This window comes from Canis lupus, chromosome 32, assembly GCF_003254725.2.
Source record: "Canis lupus dingo isolate Sandy chromosome 32, ASM325472v2, whole genome shotgun sequence".
NCBI classification, from domain to species: domain Eukaryota; kingdom Metazoa; phylum Chordata; class Mammalia; order Carnivora; family Canidae; genus Canis; species Canis lupus.
The window spans coordinates 11,194,629-11,214,298 of record NC_064274.1 but is presented as its reverse complement, the minus strand read 5'-3'; the positions used below and the strand labels follow the sequence as shown (position 1 = coordinate 11,214,298).

Genomic DNA, 19,670 nt, shown 5'->3' with positions numbered 1-19,670 from the left:
CTCTCTCTGTGTGACTATCATAAATAAATAAAAAAAAATTTTTTAAAAAGAAGTTCTTCATTGTTTATCTGAAATTCATATTTAACTAGACATCCTAAATCTTTGTTAAATCTAGCAACTCTAACAAAAGCCATTTATTCTCCTGATATGTATGGTTGACTATGCCCACAAGCAGGTCAAAATCTTAGTTATGTAGATTTATCCATGACAAAATACTTGTAGTTATTCTGAGTCTTAAACCATAGTGGAAATAAGCTGGATAAATAAGTGGATAAATCCATTAGCTCACTTGCTCCCTCCCGGACTCATCTTTTTCAATTCTGAATCTTTTTTTTCTTTATTATAACATTTTTGAAGGTTTGCATTTTATTTGTGATAAAATCCATAGATACATAAAGATCACATAAAAATAGATGATGATGGTGATTAAACATAATATACAGTGTTAGGTAGTATGATTAAAGAACTACACATATTTTGTATATAGTGTCATTAATGTTAATTCGTAGAAGCACTTGCATGAAGAGTAGTTTTAGCAGATAATAATAGTACAAACATATTAAAAATACTATTTATAGAACTACAAACTCAAAACACTTAATTGAACTCAATCTTAGATTAGTTTAAATGCCCTGATTTACAATAAGCTTTCAATAACATACCAGGGAAAAGCAACAGAAGCAATTACAGAAATTACTTTGGAATAGTAGCACCATTCCACATTATAATATGCACATTTGTTATATTGCACCTTCCTGAGTTGAACTTTGAAAATGGTAGCCACATGAAATGCCAGAATGGATGAATTCATCCCAGGCTGAGCCTTCACTGGTGGTGGTAGTAGTAATCTTGACCATCATAGCTGTCATAGCTGTGCCCTTTATAGTAGCTGTACTCATCTTCATAGGCTCGATAGTTATCCCCACGAGGTTCTCCATTCTCACTTTCATAGACTTCATATCCATTGTCATATTCATTGGTGCCTGTTTGTTCATACTCTTCCTCATATCCATTGGGGGTGGCTTCCCCAGATGGTCGGGTGGTAGTCCCGTAGAGCTCTGGTGGTGGAGTTGTAGGTTCAAACCCACCATCTGGAGAGAGTGTTGTCTTAGAGCCACCATTGTTCTGCTTTCCAGCCTCTGTGGTTCCTTCTGAATGGGCTTCAGTGACACTTTCTTCTTCACCTTCTCCATTGTCTCCATCACTGCTACCATTGCCATTTTCTGCCTCTGTGCTGTTGCTGCTGGTGCTGTTTATACCTTGCCCATTTTCATCCACTTCTGCTTCATTTTCTTCATTTTCTTCATCTTCCTCTTCTTCTTCTTCATCACTTTCCTCCTCTTTTGTAGCCTTGTGTCTTATATCCCCAGCCTGTAAAGAAAAGTTTGAAAGAATTCAGATCTAGGTGTGAAAATGTAAAAACTTAAGATCATTCATTCAACACAGGATATACCTATGGTCTTGTTCTAGATGTATTTTTGAATTGAAGCCAGTTTAACTTACAAAAAATTTGATGAGTATTTTAAAAATTCAGAATTAGTACCTTTGTTATTGAGTTTTGATGGAGAAAAATGTACTCGATAAATATGCTTTCTGAGTGGGAGATGGTTTCCTGTAGCTTTGCTATTCACTTTGTCTTGGGATCCTCTTCCCTGAAATGCAGTGGCATCTTTCAGGACCTTTTATTCATTGCTAAGATGCTTGCCCTTAGTCTTCTGTTATAATGTAGGAAGTCAGTGTAACAACATGGGATGAGAACTTGCCTGGGAAAATATCTTTCCTTATTTGTAAATGGGGAAATTGAACCTGCTCTTGCTTTTTCAACAAGTTGATATGAAATACCCTGTGTTTAGTGTCAGGGTGATTGTAGATTTCAGTAAAAAAATGAAATCAGATTTAACATTTTTGAGGAATTATTACCTTTTTGGGAAGTTGGATTGCAGCTAGACCTATGTACCCTGTTCCGGGTGTGATCTCCTCTCCATAGCCAGGTGTAGCAGAGAGGGTAGAGTTCTCAGCGTCGGATTCATCTTCATTTTCATCAGAATTTGCATTCTCTTCATTATTTTCTTCCTCATTTGAAGTCTCCTGGTGAAAATATCCAGAGCAAGAAAAGTTATTTTAGCTAGAAGAGAACTCAAAATTTGTTGGAGTCATGAGTCATTATTGAGATAAACATTATATTCCTCAGCCAGTTCATCACCTAATGCTAATAGTTTTAATTCCTCTTATGCCATTTGCACTTTTCACTGCTTAGAACTCAACTCAAAGTTATTCTATTTACCTCACCATAGTCTGTTTTAGACATTTCTGCATTCTATTTAATCAATAAAAAATATTTATGTAATAATTTCAGCATATCTGAGTATGTGGTATTCTACATGCCTTGGGCTCTTAAAGTCTTATCAATACTATTACAACATGGTAGTAAACGGATTCTTACATATGCTGACAAATCAGCTGAGAACTTATACCTATTTTTCTTATTTTTTATAGTAGGCTTGTAAGAAGGATTATTGTTCTCTTTAGAAAGGGAAAGTGAGCTCAGAAAAGTTAAATACTTGTTAAAGGTCTTATCATATGTAATGAAGCTGTATCTTTCTAATTTAAAAAGCTGAGCCCTTTATAATGCACTATGATGTTTTTGATGATGAGGATGTTTTATATGAATGTTCACACTATGCCTAGGATATTTTTTTCAGAATGAACTTTTATGGAAATCCCTCTCTTCAAACAAATTGATTGCATGTCTTATTTACTGAAGTGAATATATTTCATTGAATTTCAAGTATGTAGACAAGAAAACACATTTAATTCAAAATTCATCTGCCAGTATATAAGCCAGTTCTGTATTGTATGGAGTATTCAGAAGATTTTAAGCATTTGACACACAATCAATTTTATCATGAATTGAAGAAACTAAACACTCCAAAAGATCTTTAGTAGTATCTGATTACATGAAGATGTTTTTAAAAAATTAATACTCCTCAAAAGAATGCTTATTATAATCCTACTAATATTACTATAATTTTATTTAACATTTTATTCTTGGCCTTTATGTTGTTAGACAGTTGTTTGTCAATAGAATTAATCTGATGTGAATCATAGCTAATATTAAAAATCAGAAATTCATACACATAGAGTTTACTTTGAATGAGTACTGGAAAATTGAATTCATTTCGATGTATTTTAAAAGAGATTATGATGCTAAGATCACTTTAGTAGGCATCCTATGTTTTAACAATTTAAAACATGAATAAAGAAAATGTGGTATGTATATGTATGTGTGTATATATATATATATATATATATATATATATATATATATATGAAAAGGAATGAAATCTTGCCATTTACAATGGTGTGGAGGGAGCTAAAGAATATTATGCTAAGTGAAATAAGCCAGAGAAAGACAAATACCATATGGTTTCACTAATATGTGGAATTTATGAAATAAAACAGATGAACATAGGAGAAAAGAAAAAGGAAAACCAAGAAACAGACTTAACTATAGGGAACAAATTTGATGGTTGCAAGAGGGGAGGTAAGTGGGATGGGTTTAAATAGGTGATGGGGATTAAGGAGGGCAATTGTGATGAACACTGGGTGTTGTATGGAAGTGCTGAACCACTCACTATATTGTACACTTGGAACTAATATTACCTTGTATTTAAATAAAAACTTAAAAAAAGATAACCCACAAGTTCTAAACCAAAATGTTAGATGAAAAAATAAAAATGTATATGAAGAATAAAAATCTAAAAAATAAAACAAACACAACCCAGATTTAGCCTGCCTTATTACTAAAACAAAGTGACTGAAGAAGAATATGTTTATTTCATCAAATTTGTAAATTCCACTATTTCAGTAAAGTCTTGGGACTACTAGAATCTACCCCCAAACAGTCTCTAAGTTAATTGTGTCAAATATCCCACAAACACCATACTATTTATTTTTTCATGTTTATGCTTTATTCCAACAGACTAAATCTTTCAGAGGAGAAGGAGGAAAGATTCTTAGAATAGAACATACAATTTAGGTCTTGTACTGTCATATTACACATGAAAAGCCTGACATCCAGTAAGATGAATAACTTGCATGAGGTCAAATAGATGGTAGTTCATTAGTGGCAAGGTCATGATTAAAGATCCAAACTCTTAACTCATGAACTTCTGTATTTTCTCCTACAATGCCCTTTCTTTTTTAGATACTTTATTTGAGGATATTGTGTTGCAATGAATTAAAAAAGAAAACAGGTCAGTCTGTTGATGGGTATTAAGTCTCAAATATCTTTTTGAATAGGAAAATTAGCAATACTTTTTAAAAAAGTATTATTAACCCCCTAGAATGACTAAAATGACTGAAAGAAACAAGTGTTGGCTGGAATATGGAGCAACTGATGTACTGATAGAAGGCAAGCATAGTACATCTGCTTTGGTTGACTCTATTCAGATTGAACATATGCAGACCTTTAGACTTAGAAGTTTTATTTTGAAGTAAAATGGTCTCCAGAAATAAATGCATATGTCCACAAGAAGGGATACTAGAATGTTTACAACAGCACTCTTTGTTATAGCTCAAACTTGGAAACTACCTAAATGCCCATCAACAGAAGAATAATATATTATGGTAGTAATGAGATACTGACAATGAGAATGAATGATGTACAGTTGTATGGGACGCCTGTGTGGCTCAGCGGTTGAGCATCTGCCTTTGGCGCAGGGCGTGATCCCAGAGTTCAGGGATGGAGTCCCACATCGGGCTCCCTGCATGGAGCCTGTTTCTCTCTCTGCCTATGTCTCTGCCTCTCTCTGTGTGTCTCACATGAATAAATAAAATCTTAAAAAAAAAAGATGTACAGTTGTAGAACGATATAGATCAATCTTTGAAGTTGAGAGTGGAAGAGGCCACGCACAAAAGAATATATGAAGTGTGATTCCATTTATATAGTACAAAAAAAAAAGGCAAAACCAATATGTTAGGCCTTAAAATAGCAGTTGCTCTTTGTGGGTTTGGTTAATAAAATGAAATGGATGCAAGTGCTGCTTTTTGATATGGGTGTTGGTTATACTTGTGTTCAATTTCTGAAATTTCAATGACCTATATACATATGACAATTGTGTTGTATATATTATATTTAAATAAAAGGGTTTTTTTTAAAAGTGAGGCTGAATAGTTTAGGAATGGAAAAAAATATTTGACCACCAAATAGAAAATATGTCTAAGCACCCTCTTATATGAATACAATTCCTGGGGACTCTGTGTATTTAACCTGAATTGTCAATGACATTTTAGGTAAGAAATGGGGAAAAGGAAGTTGTAGAATCTCTTCAAGATAGAAGCCTCCAGGTTTATTCATCCACTTTGCTGTAATCACTTTTAATGAATGATGTTTGGAGTATTTATTCTCTGAAGTTTTCGAAACCAAACCACCAGATATTTGTTGGGCACCATATATTGTATAAGAAACTGAGCTAGGCAATATGAGGAGATATAAGAAGGGTACAGCACTGTTTCTCCCCAAAACAGAGATGAAACCCATGATCTCCAGTCCTCTGGGTCATAAGGAATTTGCAGATAAGTTTTGGGAGGATGATAAATGTTCAAAGATTATTGGCAAGATTCTGAGTGTGTGTGATTTCATCAGAGTTTTAAAGGTGTCCTTATCATCCTCCATTCTCAACTACCATCATAACAAATGAAGAACCATTGCCAAAAGGTGTGTAGTCTAATTGGGAAATCTAGTTTGCAAGGCAATTTTGTGATCACTGTACAGCAAATAGTTGTAGTTAAATGGATTACCCCAGCTTAGTTCTTATGTAAGATTACTAAGTGGAACTTTGGGCAAAATGTTGTGGGATTTAGTGGGTGGCATTTTTCCTGGTACTGGGTTGATATTCTTGTAAGGTCTTCCTTAAGCTATTAGGGTAAATTATAGTACGGGAAATGATACTTTTATGGTTAAAAAATCAAACTAATTATTTGTCACTTTTAAAGTTCCCATACCATTTTGTTTTCAAGATAGCAGATGTTTATACATGATCCATTTTTGACTGTTACTGCCCATTCATAAATAGCACTTAAGAATACCTGAATTTAGAAGGTCCCCAAAACAGTGGATAGCTATAATTGACTATCCAGGAAAATGTACCTAATTAGTATTTTGAGCAAGAGTGTCAGTTATAAACATGTTAGCACAGTTTCCAAGATATACAGATGAGTTTTAGCCATGAACTACACTAATTTTAGCCAGGAACTACACTAATATGTAGTATTATAGAGGACTATGTAGTATTATGTATAAAATATGTAGTACTATATAGTGCTATATATATTTACGCATCTTGAGTATTTGCATTTCTGTAAGAACATAAATTGTATTATTAGACAAAAGGACATGAAATTCCCATTCTTTTAGAACAACCCTACTTTGTGGGTCAGGGAAGACAGATGAATCACAATAATGTTATAGAGGATATAAGATTAGCTTTTCATATACTACCCACTTTGTAAATTGAGTTTAAATTCACTCCTTAAAACAAGTATTGTACTGAATTTAGGTACTTGTCTTTTACCATGGTCTTCTGTTCACATAAGTATAAATAATATTTTCTTTTCTTTTTATCAGAATTTATACTTCTTCCACTTATAATGGAGACATTTTGTTTTTGTATACCTCTTACAGGTAACTTTAAGTACCTGCAGTAGTATTTTAAACAGGTAATTTTAGTTGATTCTAATTTCAGTAACATTCCCCTTGTCCAAAATAGAAGACTGTGGGTAGTTGGTAAACTGGCAGTGGCTGTTTGCTAAGTCCAGACTACAGTAGACTAGTTTCCTATTTGTTTTATGTTGCCTGGTTTGTTATAAAAAAATCCTGCAGAAATTCCTTACCTCTTCCTCCTCCTCCTCTTCTGAGCTGTCACCGTCTCCATCTTCTTCAGATGAGTCACTACTGCTCTAAAAAAATGTATATATATGTGAATTCATACATATATGAATATTTGTGTACATATATATGTATATATACATTCAGCACCAAAAGAAATTTCCTATTTTCCTATTGATTGAATTAGGTAAAATATGCACAATTATTTTCCCTAACTAGTATTAATTAGCATCTTGATTGATTTATTTACTTAGAATAGTTCTAATGAGAATATGAGAAAAAGATATGAGGAGTTGGGAATGTAGAAAATGAGGTTAGAGAGAAAAAGGCATTTTATAGTGATCAAGATATAAAATGAGATACTCCATCTTCAACCCCAAAAGCATAGGAAATATGTTGAAATATTTTATATGTAAAAACTAGCAATGAATCACAAAATTGCCTAACTCTGTAAGAATAAGAGGATTATCTGGTTCAATTTATTTTCCAGAGAGGGAATCTCTGTAAAAATCTCTGTAACAAAAATCTCTGTAATGTAATTTTATAAAGAAAATAAAATAATCACATTATTTTATTTTCTTTATAAAATATAAATGAAATGATGATTAGGCTTATTGTGAAATAAAGTTACTAAATGATTCTTTTAAATAATGAGCTCCTGGTGAATTTAAATTAGAATTTGACTTGAAATTAGATTTGCATATGATTTTTAGTATCTTTCAGTTTAATTAAAGCTACTTCATAAAATAAGCCTCTCTCTATATAAATGAGATTTATATATATATGAGGTAACAATTATATAAGAGTAAAATTAGTTCACTTATTCATTTAGGAGACTTATAGAGTACAATTCCTCTAAAGAGCTCAATATTGAATGAGAATATTTTAAACCAAGAAGTCTGTATATAAAAATATAAGTTAAGAAGCTTTGCTACTTTTTAGAAGGAAATATATGTCTAAACACCTGTTATCGAGACTTTAAGACAGTAAAGGAGATTTTTCATCTTTTTCTCAATGATAAATTGAATTTTCTTTCTCTTTCTGCAATTGCCCTTAACACCACCAGGTAGATAAATGGATACCCTACTTAAGATTCTGTCATTTTTAGCCCTACAAATCTTAGCTTTGATTCTGATGACCCGGTTAAGTACTGTGGTCTTAGAAAATATAGCTGCAGAAGAACTTCAGGGTTAAAGATCAGATATGAGGAAACATTCATGCTTAAGGCTGTCCCTGTAGAGCTCAATCTTCAGTGGCTGTGTCATCCATCCAAGAAAAAGGAATGCTTGTCCCCTTGAGCCAAGAATAACCATGGATGGAAAAGAGAATAATTAGACCTGCTCTTCCACTGCCATGACCTTAATGTTTGTGCTTTCCCTAGCCCAGAGGGTGAATAAAGCATAGTGTTACATGTAAAGTATTTCTATTTGTTAGTTAATAGGACAGCATAGTTTTGCAATGTAATTTGTCTCTGTGGGTGTGTTTGAATCTCTTTACAAGCTTCCTCACCTCTAGCCTTCTTCCTTTCCCAACCACCTCTCTCTTCAATTGGTGTCTGCAGTGAGAACAATTTTGAAACTTCATGAAATGCCCTGAAGCCTTGACATTTTCTTTTTTCCTTTCTTTCTCTAATGTCTTATTTCCAGTTTGTAACTGAGTCGTATTATTCTTCCAGAAGTCAAATACACACACATTCACACATACACACACACACATATATGTATGTATGTATATTTTGCCATTACTCCTTTCAACTTCTGTCATTCCCATTTATTCAATCCCAAAATATATGTTTCAGGCATTGTTTTGCAAATGAGGGTGGTAGCAAGAGATAGAGTTGGAAACACTGACAGTTTCCATGTGTCAAGCACTGTGATAGCTGAGATCAGTCTAATATAATAAATATAAAGTTTCTTCCCTCAAAGAATGCACGTATAATTCAAATGACATTTGATTCCAAAACGAAGCAATTTCCTCAATTAAAAGTATTTAGGGTGTTAAGGTTATTTAGACTTTCATTTCTATAGCCAAGCAGATAGATAAGCTATAGGTAGACTGTTGTTAGCTTTATGATTAGTATGATATTTCATGGAAGTTGGTATTTTAGAAATGATTATGTGTAGGGACGCCTGAGTGGCTCTGTCAGTGAAGCAGGTGAATCTTGATTTTTGCTCCGTCATGATCTCAGAGTTGTGGAATTGAGCCCCACATTGGGCTCCATGCTCAGCGGAGAGTCTGCTTGATGATTCTCTTTCTCCCTCTCCCTTTGCCTCTCCTCCCACTTGTGCATGCTCTCTCTAAAATAAATAGATAAATCTCAAAAAAAGAAATTATTATATGTGAACACAGATTTGTTTGCATAAAACATAAATTTTAAGGCCAATACAGCTTAATGTATTTTAAGGTAACAATCTGGGTACCAAATACATGATAGACTTAAGAGAATAAATAGTACAGAGCTAAGGGTAATATATAAGTAGACATGTTAGGGGAAAATTCTAGAAATCAAACCCCGTAAAGTAAGAGAATGGATCATCAATCCTAGGTCAGACTATTGAATTGGGGTGTACATTTTATTGAATATTTTTGAAATACTACTGTCTTACAAATTCTACATTAGTTGAAATGAATTTGCATATAATTTCTCTAAATTTTGTATATTAAAAATCTACGTAAAGATTTTTGAACTTTGAATTTATCAATAATTAAAAATATAACCTCTCCTAATATCTTTTCACTATGGATATTATAATTAGATCACATTTATGACTATAAAAAATTATAGAAGGGAATATCTCTAATTAATGTGATATTTTAGGAAAATTGAGGAGCTAGTTAGAAATTTAAATTTATTATTTCCATTTAGTTTAAGAAAGGGAATGAAGCAAACATTCAAAAGAACACTGTGTATTTGTGGGTCTGAGGTGTACCAAAGAATGGAAGACAGTTCTGAAAACCCACAACTCTTGTGTTATCTGTGCTCATATTTCTGTGGCCACATACATTCCCCATATTTATTATGGTGCTATAAATACTTAAAGATTATCATTTCCTATCATTGTATGAGTTAGAAATGGGTTAGCCCAACATATGGTAGGATGTTCTGCCAAGCCACTGTGCTGAGGCATCGTTTTCAGCATCTTGACTGCTTTTAGTGTCTTAGGAATCCTGGGTCAAATCGTGCATAATTGGTGCTCTGAACCCAAACTGTATAGTAATAAAAATAGCACAATTCTGGTTTGTTGAATATTGTAAATCAACACCACACTCTCAAATTTTCAAAGGCTTTCTTTACTGTTAACCCAGTAAAAACAAAAATTTTTTTTTGGTGTTTATTATTTTTCTTCTTGTTTACAAATTTTAAGGATGTTTTGTTTCTCTCACAAGCTTTTAGTTTTCTTCGTGAATTTCTCTTTCCTCTGCAATTCTTGAGATACACTACTGTTATAGTTATGTTCCAGTGCATGACATATTGCTCTGCTGACCAACACAGGTCTGAGGTTCAGAAAATCTTTAGCAATCACCACTGATTATCAGGAATGTTTTTAAAAATGGTCTCTGCTCTTTATGAAGTAAATTTTTTCCTTATCAATTAAAGAACTCTAAATTATTGAATGTTAACAGTGGTATGACAGTATTGACTAATCTATAACATGACAGTGGCCTTATCACTGATTGTCAATAACAGATAAAGTTGTCTATTTTGTCAATGAGTTAGCCAAAATACCTGAATTCTGTACCATGCTATTTGCTTTTATTGTATCATTCTAGACTGGGCCCAAATGCTATTATTTTCTGTGTGTATATCTCTGCTTTAAAAGAGAACTTAGGAATAAATTTTATTGTGTTGTATTAAAAGCAAACTTTTTTTTAGTAAGTAAGTCTTTCTGGCAGACTTTCAGTGAGAATTGAATTTAGATGTCCCGTAGTTAAATAAGATTCCCTTTAAATTATAATGGGTGGGAAAAAAATTAACTTTTATAATTACCTGAACTGGAAATCGTTTTAGAGGAGGATAAAAGTAGGAATGCTTGTAAAGATAGTAACGTGGCCGATACTTAAAGACCTGCATAAACAAAATAAATGATATAGTCATGTTTAATGTGCAATAAATCTAAAGCAAGTATAGTCAGGCCAAGAAAGTATGCTAAACAATTACCCCATTTTCTTCAGAATCCTCTAATTTGGCTCTTCGATGCAAATTTTTCATCTGTTTAAAAGAACATTTAATAATTACATACTCTCTTTTTTTACATAAAAATACTAAAAGGGGAAAAAAATACTAAAAGGGTAATAACTATAGGTTTTTAATATTGAACTTACTGAGAAAGCACAGGCCATTCCCAAAATGCTGAGCAAAATTAAAGCGGTCTTCATTTTGGTGATTGCTTCTGGAATTAATGAAGTGGTAAGGTTAATAAATATTGAAACTGGGAGTGTAACTTCTATTCATACTAGAAGATGAACTACTTGTTTTCCTTTCTGTATAGTTATAGTTTTGACTAATTAAGATCAAATTTCTGGCTTTTATTTTAAAATCGTTCCTTCTTTTAAGTGGTAGAAAACTGACTTTACCTGTTTGTTCAAGTAATCTTGAATTCCATATTTGGTTTTATCCTATCGGCTGTGATTTGTCATTGGCAGACCATTTCATTACTATAAGAGGCTTGAGGCTTGAATGCTTAGTGTACTACTTCACACTGAGAAAAGGAGGCTTCCCAATATCATTGGCATAGGAATATCAGCTAAGAAATTGAATTGTTAGTGTAGTAATGTGACTTTTTTTTTTTTTTTAATAATTAAAAACTAAGCATGGCGCCTGGGTAGCTCACGTGGTTGGGCGTCTGCCTTCGGCTCAGGTCATGATCTCCAGGTCCTGTGATTGAGAACTATGTCAGGCTCCTGGCTCAGCGGGCAATCTGATTTCCTCTCTCCACCCACCCCATGCTTATACTCTCTCTCTGTCTTTCTCTTGTGTGCAAATGAATAAAACCTTTAAAAAAAATGCAAACTGAATACATTTAAATGATTGCTTTTACACCAGTGATTCTACATATACATATATATTCTATATAAAACTGTTTGAACTAAAAGCTTATTTGTGAGATTGGAATTAGAAGCCATCTTCCTATGAATACCTTAGAATAGTTTGTATTTTGTGTGTGTGTGTGTGTGTGTGTGTTGAAATGATCCATAATATGTGAAATACTACTCTCATAGCATGTAACACCAAACAGCCATGTCTAAGGATGATTTTGTGAGAAGAGTTCATCAGAACTTCACCTTGGGATTTCAGGGGAAAATTTTCTCAGAAAATGTTATTCTGCAGCTCCATTTAAGCTTTCCATCACTAGTGTTGGAGACTGTCACAGGATGGATCAAGGGCTCTTCAGGGTCAAGGCAATAGTCATCATGGAGACTGCAGTTCTATGGAGGAATTGAGGGTGCAACTCTCAAAATGAGAGTAGTTCCCAAACTCTCCTGGGGTTTGTGGCCATGCAAAGATCTCACCTCCACATAGATTCCGCATAAATAAAAAGAGAGGGATGGCAAAATTCTATCCTACTTTAATTTTATTCTATTTGATAAAATCCTATTTTAATAGAGGTTGAATAAATTTAGCTAGAAGCCTACTACTAATACCCCCGCATTTGCATTGACGTATACATAAGTTAACTAAGAGTGTTTAGCTGAGAGTGACAGCTTTGGCAGCATTTTATAAGCAATATGTATTGATGATGGCAATTTCCCCATAAACACGCTTGGAAAAGTAATATTTAAAAGGTAGTATAAAACCCATGTCATATACTGTATTTTGCAGTTTGATTTTGCATTTTGTCATTAGCCACAATTTATTGTGTCCTTACTGAGTATCTAACACTAAAACATTATACCGAGTAAGATGTAAAGCCTAAAGAAGGTGTCTTGGGTCATAAGTCACATTCTATTTGTGGCAGTCTAGATCTTTTGATATTGATGCCTACATACTTCCTCACAGTCTGTCTACTTTAGTAAAAGTTCTTAATGGCTACACAACAATAAAGAGGCTTTGCCCCTGAAGGGGGCCCATGTGTCTAAGAAGTTTTTTTTTATTGCTATTGAGTGCTTAAATAATACTTTGAACTTTGTCACCATGGTTAAGCTTGCCAGCAAACAGGGAGATTATTACTGCAGCTTTATGAAAAGAGTTGGTCCCTTAAAGAGCTAAAAACTTAAATACATGGAACTATAGAAAGGGTTTTGATTACATAAATTTCTCATAGCAAACCATAAAAACAATAGATAAAAACATAGCAGGAATAATATAAAAAGAACCAAGTGGTTCATGTAGGCAGCAATTGGCTGCCTACATAAATCTCATTTTATTTACTTTGTGATTCATAAAAAACAAAGACGTCTATAGTGACCACTATGAACCCAGACAACAATTCAAACATTTTTAAAGGATAGTTTTGGAAATCTAATTACAAGTTTTCATTGGGAAGAGTACGATAAACTATCAACATTATTTATTTCTCTAGTACTATATATTTTTCCACACTGATTTGAGAGATATAGGATGCTAACACTATGAAACTAAACTTAACTGAAAAGACATTGTATATAATTGAAGTATAGATCATACATAATTTATGGTGAAATCTGCATACATTGAGGCAGATTTACAAGTGAAAAATAGTATTTCAGTCAGGTTATCCTGAATACATCAGAACGAGGAAACAAACAGTTATTTGTGAGGTGAAGAGATAGAAAGTAGAACGCAAAATTTTCTAGTTTATGTGCACAATATTAAGAAGTTATTTACTTGCATAGATTAATAAGCTGAACGTTTTGGAAAGAATCTAAAGTCTGAGGTACTAGTTTAATGATAAGCAAATGTTAAATTACATAGCCGTTCCATACAATTCAGTAACATCAACATTTAAATAAAAAATTCAAAACCAGATCCAGAGATGTAAAATGTGGAGTGTTCAAGTTTAAGAAAATGAAGTTGTCATAGTAAATCTTACCCTTTTGCAGTTCTGGAGTGAGGAAGCAGGCTCACAGGAGTGAGTGACACAGATTGAATATTTCCTCTGCTCTCTCACTCACTCATTTGCTCGCTGTGACTGGCTATAAACTCTTCTTTGCCTTCCAACAGCCAATCACTGGTATGAGCAAGGTGATGTCAGAACGTGGATTCTCACCAGAAAACCCCCAAACTTCAACACTTTTTCAAGACACAGGCTCAGTTGAATAAACATGAAATGTGGTTCCAGTGCCAGGCGGTTTGCATTGTGGAATTTAATTGAAGGTTTAGAAGAAGATGAATAGTTTGAATTCTGAATATATATAATAATATACTGGATTTGAGTTAAAATAAATAGCAAAAGATTTAGCCATTTAAAAATTTTATAATTATACACATTTTCAATATGTTGAAAGCAAAGGAAGCTTACACTTAGATTCAATTCTACATTACTAATTTAGTAATAAAAGAAACTAAATAAAAAGGAAAGGAGCTGATGAACAGTAAATGTTTTAATATCAATTATTTTATGTTTTTCTTAAAATATGCTTCAGTGACTCGTGAATTAAATTGATATAATTAAAGTCAACAGCATCAATTTTGTTCAGTTTACCAAACTTGAATTTTTTATCTTTTCACTGAACCAGGACAGTGGAGAGTCCATATTCCTGGCCATGAAGAGCCAAATATAAGAATGATCTGGTCCCTGTCTAAAATTTTCACAGTGGTGTAGAAAGACTTATAGCCATAGGGCATAGCAATTAAATATCTACAAGGCTTAGATATCAGAATAGGAATTTTCTAGGTTATTAATTAGGGAGAGGTTATCAAGAAAGAAAAGGAAAATATTCTTAGGAATAGATTTAAAGGATATAGAAATGAATGAACAGCATAATGATACCAGCAGTGTCTAATACTTGCTGAGTGCTCTTATGCTAGTTTTTTACTTGTGCTTTTTCAGTCATCCTTCACACAGAGAGAGAAATAATTCAGGGGGTTATTCCCATTCTACAGGTGAGGTAAGTGATACAGAAATGGTAATTATGTTCTGGGTTGCATGGCTAGTAAATAGGGGAATATAGAGATTAGAGTCAAGTCTAATTCTAGAGTCTACTTTTAATCACTATGTATCCTTGCTGGAACATTCAGAAAGCTTCAATGATTCAATAAACTGGAATATTGTGAGTGGAAGTAATGAAGAGGAGAGCAGTTGGAGAGACAAAAGCCAGGTGATGGAGGGGCCTATAGGGTACATTAACGAATATGGACTCCCCCATGGAAATGGGAGAATGTCAAAGGGTTAAAGCAGAAAAATAATATATTTAAGTTTGTAACTTAGAAAAATCTTTTGTTGACAAGGTAGATTTGGGTTGAAGAAAGCAAGATAGTTATGGAGAATGGGGGCTCCAAGAAGCTATTTTAGTGATTCAGGAAAGCAATGCAAAAGGTTTAAACTAAACCAGTAGCTGTGGGGGTAGAAAGGATGGAATGAATGGATAAAACTAATGAAAATAAGAGAAGTGAAGAAACCTAGAATGACTTTTGGATGTATAGCTTAGGTAATAAGTGGTGAGTGGTGGGACCATATCATATAATACATAGCAGAGTAATTGGTATATTATAATCACTCAGCAAGATGTTAACAGTTTATGATATAATGAAAGGAGTAGAGAACAGAGAACGAAAAGGCTGGGGTTTTGTTCCTGATTTTACCACTATGTGAACCACTTGACAATAGTGAGTCTTTAATTTAATCCATACTTAAAAAATAAGGGCTTTTGGGGTATCTCCGTGGGTCAGTCAGTTGAGCGTCTGCCTTCAGCTCAGGTCATGATCCTAGCATCTTGGGATTGAGTCTTGGGTCTGGTTCCCTGCTCAGTGGGGAGTCTGCTTCTCCCTCTGCTTTTCCTCTGGTCATAGTAGGGTATGCGCTTGTGCACATGCACTCTCTCTCTCAAATAAATAAATAATCTTGAATAAAAATAAGGGGGGTGGTTTGGACCAAAAAAGAGCCAGCCATGTGTTTCTCTATCACCTGTGAAGCATTATTGCCAAATAATTGAACTTGAATCTCATGAAGCCTCTCTATATGTCAGGTTAGAGGAAATACAAGGTTTGGAAGAATACGTAAAATGACACCATTGGGATGCATTTAGCAAAATCTAGAATGTGGGTAACTTTATAAGACATATTGCCTGGCTTCTGTTTTAGTAGCAAGAAAATTTTTAAAAAGAAGGGGAATCTATAGATGAAAAAGACTTCAGAGATGTATCTAGAAAAATTATGAAACAATTGGAGAAATGTTGAATGCCAAATATTTGATAGTATTAAGAAATTATTGTTAATTTGGGGGTATGTGATGATTTTTTTTTAGAAAAAATTCTGCTAACTTCTATTGAATTCATATTCTTTTTCAATTGAAGTATAGTTACACTTAAGGTCACATTAGTTTCAGGTGTACAGCATAGTAATTGAACAGCTAGCTCATGCTATGCTCACAACAAGTATACCTACCACCTGTCAGCATACAATGCTATTATAGAATCATTGACTGTATTTCCTATGCTGTACTTTTCATCCCTATGGCTTGTTCATTCCATCCCATTTACCCATTTGTTAATCCTTTTGCTCTCCTCCCCTCTGGCAGCCATCAGTTAGCTCTATTTATGAGTCTGTTTCACTTTTTTGTGTTGTTTGTTAGTTGTTTTGTTATTTAGTTTTCACATATACATGAGATGATATCACATACGTCTTTCTCTGTTGGACTTATTTCACTTAGTATAATATCATCTAGGTTCATCCATGTTGTTACAAATGGCAAGATCTCATTCTCTTTTATGGCTGAGTAATATTCCATTGTGTATATACACCACATCTTCTTTATCCATTCATTTATCGATGGACACTTAGGTTGTTTCCATATCTTGGCTATTGTAATAATGCTGCGATGAACATAAGTGTACATATGTCTTTTCAGATTAGTGTTTTTGTTTTCTTTCTGTAAAGAACTTCTAGTGGAATTGCTGGATCATATAATATTTCTATTTTTAATTTTTTAAGGAACCTCCATACTGTTTTCCACAGCAGCTGTACCAACTTACATTCCCACCGGAAGTGCAGTAGAGTTCCTTTATCTCCACATCCTTGCCAACACTTGCTATTTCTTGTCTTTCTGATACTAGCCACTCTCACAGGTAGAAGATGAGATCTCATTGTGGTTTTGATTTGTATTTCCCTGATAATTAGTGATGTTGAGATCTTCTCATGTGTCTGTTGACTGTTTATATCTTTCTTTGGAAAAATGTCTATTCAATTCCTCTACCCATTTTCAATTGGATTATTTGGGATTTTTGCTGTTGAGTTGTAAAAGTTCTTTATATATTTGGAGATTAACCCCTTATTGGATATAGCATTTGCTAACACCTTCTGACATTATTACATGTTAGAAAACAATTTTTATATTTTAGAGATTCATACTAAAATATATACTATTACAGTTACCTGAGGGTGTGGATAAAGATGAAACGAGTGGCTATAAATTGATAACCATTGAATTGGTGATAGGTTACCCTAAGGATTCATTACGCTATTTTTTCTTCACTTTATGTATGTTTGAAATGGTCTATAAATAGTTTTTTTTTAAATGGAAATAATTGGACTAAGTGATCTCTAATACTTTTTCAATTTCTAATATTCTGTAATCTCTTAGTATCAATAAGTTATTTTACCCTGCTATATACTTTCCAGCAACCCTCTAATTCAGTCAAACTCTACCTCTCAATTGACTAGAAAATACTGGAGCATATTTTCTAAGGAGTAGTGGTAGAGGGGAAAAAAAATCACAGATCCTTAATAATTCCGCTTTTTTTATAATCAGGGCTGTCTCAGCAGTAATTTTTGTTGCAGTCTCATTGTCATGATAATCTTTATTTAAGCAGATTGTTATGAATTCCTTCTCTTAGATGACATAAGAACACACATTCATCTCATTGGCATGCCACAACCAAATTGCACTGTGTGGTGAGTCATCTCTGGAGAAACCCCACACTCATTGTGATGTATCCTTCTTTCTTACCTGCACCATATACTCAGTTGTCAGATCTTGTTACCATCACCTCCACAGCTCTTTGGAATCCATACTTCCCTTTCTTTCTTTCTTTCTTTCTTTCTTTCTTTCTTTCTTTCTTTCTTTCTTTCTTTCTTCATCTTTCTTTCTTTTTTTTTTTATTTATTCATGAGAGACACAGAGAGAGGGGCAAAGATATAAGCAGAGGGAGAAGCAAGCTCCCTGCAGGGAGCCTGATGTGGGACTTGATTCCAGGACTCCAGTATCACGATCTGAGCCAAAGGCAGATGCTCAACCACTGAGCCACCCAGGCACTCCCAGACTTCCCTTTCTTGTCCCTGTTTGTTCAAGTCCTCAACTTCTTGCCAAGTTATAGTAGTAATATTCTAACTGTGGCATATTGCCCATTTCTCCTTCCAAAATTTCTGGGACCACAGGATTAAGAATCAAAGATTGAGGTAGAGTCCTGATACTGCCTTTGCTAGCTTTTAACCATGGGTAAAACTCTGTTAACATAAAAAATCTGACCCCAACTTTCTTTTCCAATGTCATTTATACTTCTCGCCTGCTAGAATACATTGCAAGATGTTCTATGTAAGGGCAGCCCAGGTGGCTCAGCGGTTTAGCGCTGCCTTCAGCCCAGGGTGTGATCCTGGAGACCCGGGATCAAGTCCCACATCCAGCTCCTTGCATGGAGCCTGCTTCTCTCTCTGCCTCTTTCTCTCTCTGTGTCTCTCATGAATAAATCTTAATTTAAAAAATTAAATTAAAAAAATCTTAAAAAAAAGATGTTCTAGGTAAGATTTATGAATAACCAAGTCAAAAAAGTAGATAAATACTTTTAAAACCTATTTTCATGTGAGTTATCTTTGCAGCTCTTAATTGAAATCTTAAGAACTTAGAATTTTCTAGAATAAATGTTAAAATTTCTTCCCCTCCATTAGTAAAATGCTAAAATCTTGGCTATACCAGTATTCTATTTATTACCAAATACTTCTGTTCTTCCACATCCACTTTTTCTCTCTGAAACCAAGAGGTAGTAGTATCTAGTTTGGGTTCCAACACTAATCTCTACAGTATTCTCCCAAACTGTCTCATCATCAGCCTGATTAGTCTGTAATATTCCATCACTGAAAACCTTGTCTAGCCAGTCTAAGGTTTCATACCCTTTTAATCCTTTGATTCCCAGAATGCATTCTGCCTTCCATCCAGGCTTACCTGTTCGACCTTAGTTGAACCTATTTGGAAAACCTAGTTTTTCTAATAATGAGTCTCTGGATCTAGGACTTTATACAATCAGTCAATTACTGTTATTCACTGAGCTTTTTGTAAGCCTGGTGGTGGGAGATACAACATACAAGTTTTTTTCCTCAGAATTTATAATCCAGTCACACTCTCCCTCCCCACTTATTTCCCAGGCCTCTTCTGTTTTTGTGGAAGTCCAGTAATGCTTTTCCTAACCCCACCCAATATTCCAATAAAACTTTCATGTATTTCATATCCAGAAATAACAAATACCAAACTCGTACCTAATATAAATTCCTGTTTAAGAAGCATCATGTTCTCTTACTGTAATATTGTGACCTCATGTGGTCGTGGTGGTGGTAGATGTGTGTCCCTGTCATCTGTTTTTTATTGTGAGCTTCTGGAGGGCAAGGAGTGTATCTATTTAAATTACTGTATATAGAATCAAGGAGACCACATCT

At 33.9% G+C, this 19,670-nt stretch overlaps 1 protein-coding gene across 1 annotated transcript; it reads right to left on the bottom strand.

Annotated features, from left to right (window-relative positions):
* Window positions 1-348: 348 nt before the first annotated feature.
* LOC112645619 (integrin binding sialoprotein) lies at window positions 349-14,039 on the bottom strand. Its single transcript, XM_025425298.2, has 7 exons — window positions 13,900-14,039; window positions 11,213-11,280; window positions 11,049-11,099; window positions 10,878-10,955; window positions 6,895-6,960; window positions 1,921-2,088; window positions 349-1,371 (listed from the first exon to the last, which is right to left on the bottom strand). Exons 2-7 carry the CDS (start codon window positions 11,264-11,266, stop codon window positions 826-828), a joined length of 963 nt encoding a protein of 320 aa, XP_025281083.1. The 5' UTR covers window positions 11,267-11,280; window positions 13,900-14,039; the 3' UTR covers window positions 349-825.
* Window positions 14,040-19,670: the final 5,631 nt, after the last annotated feature.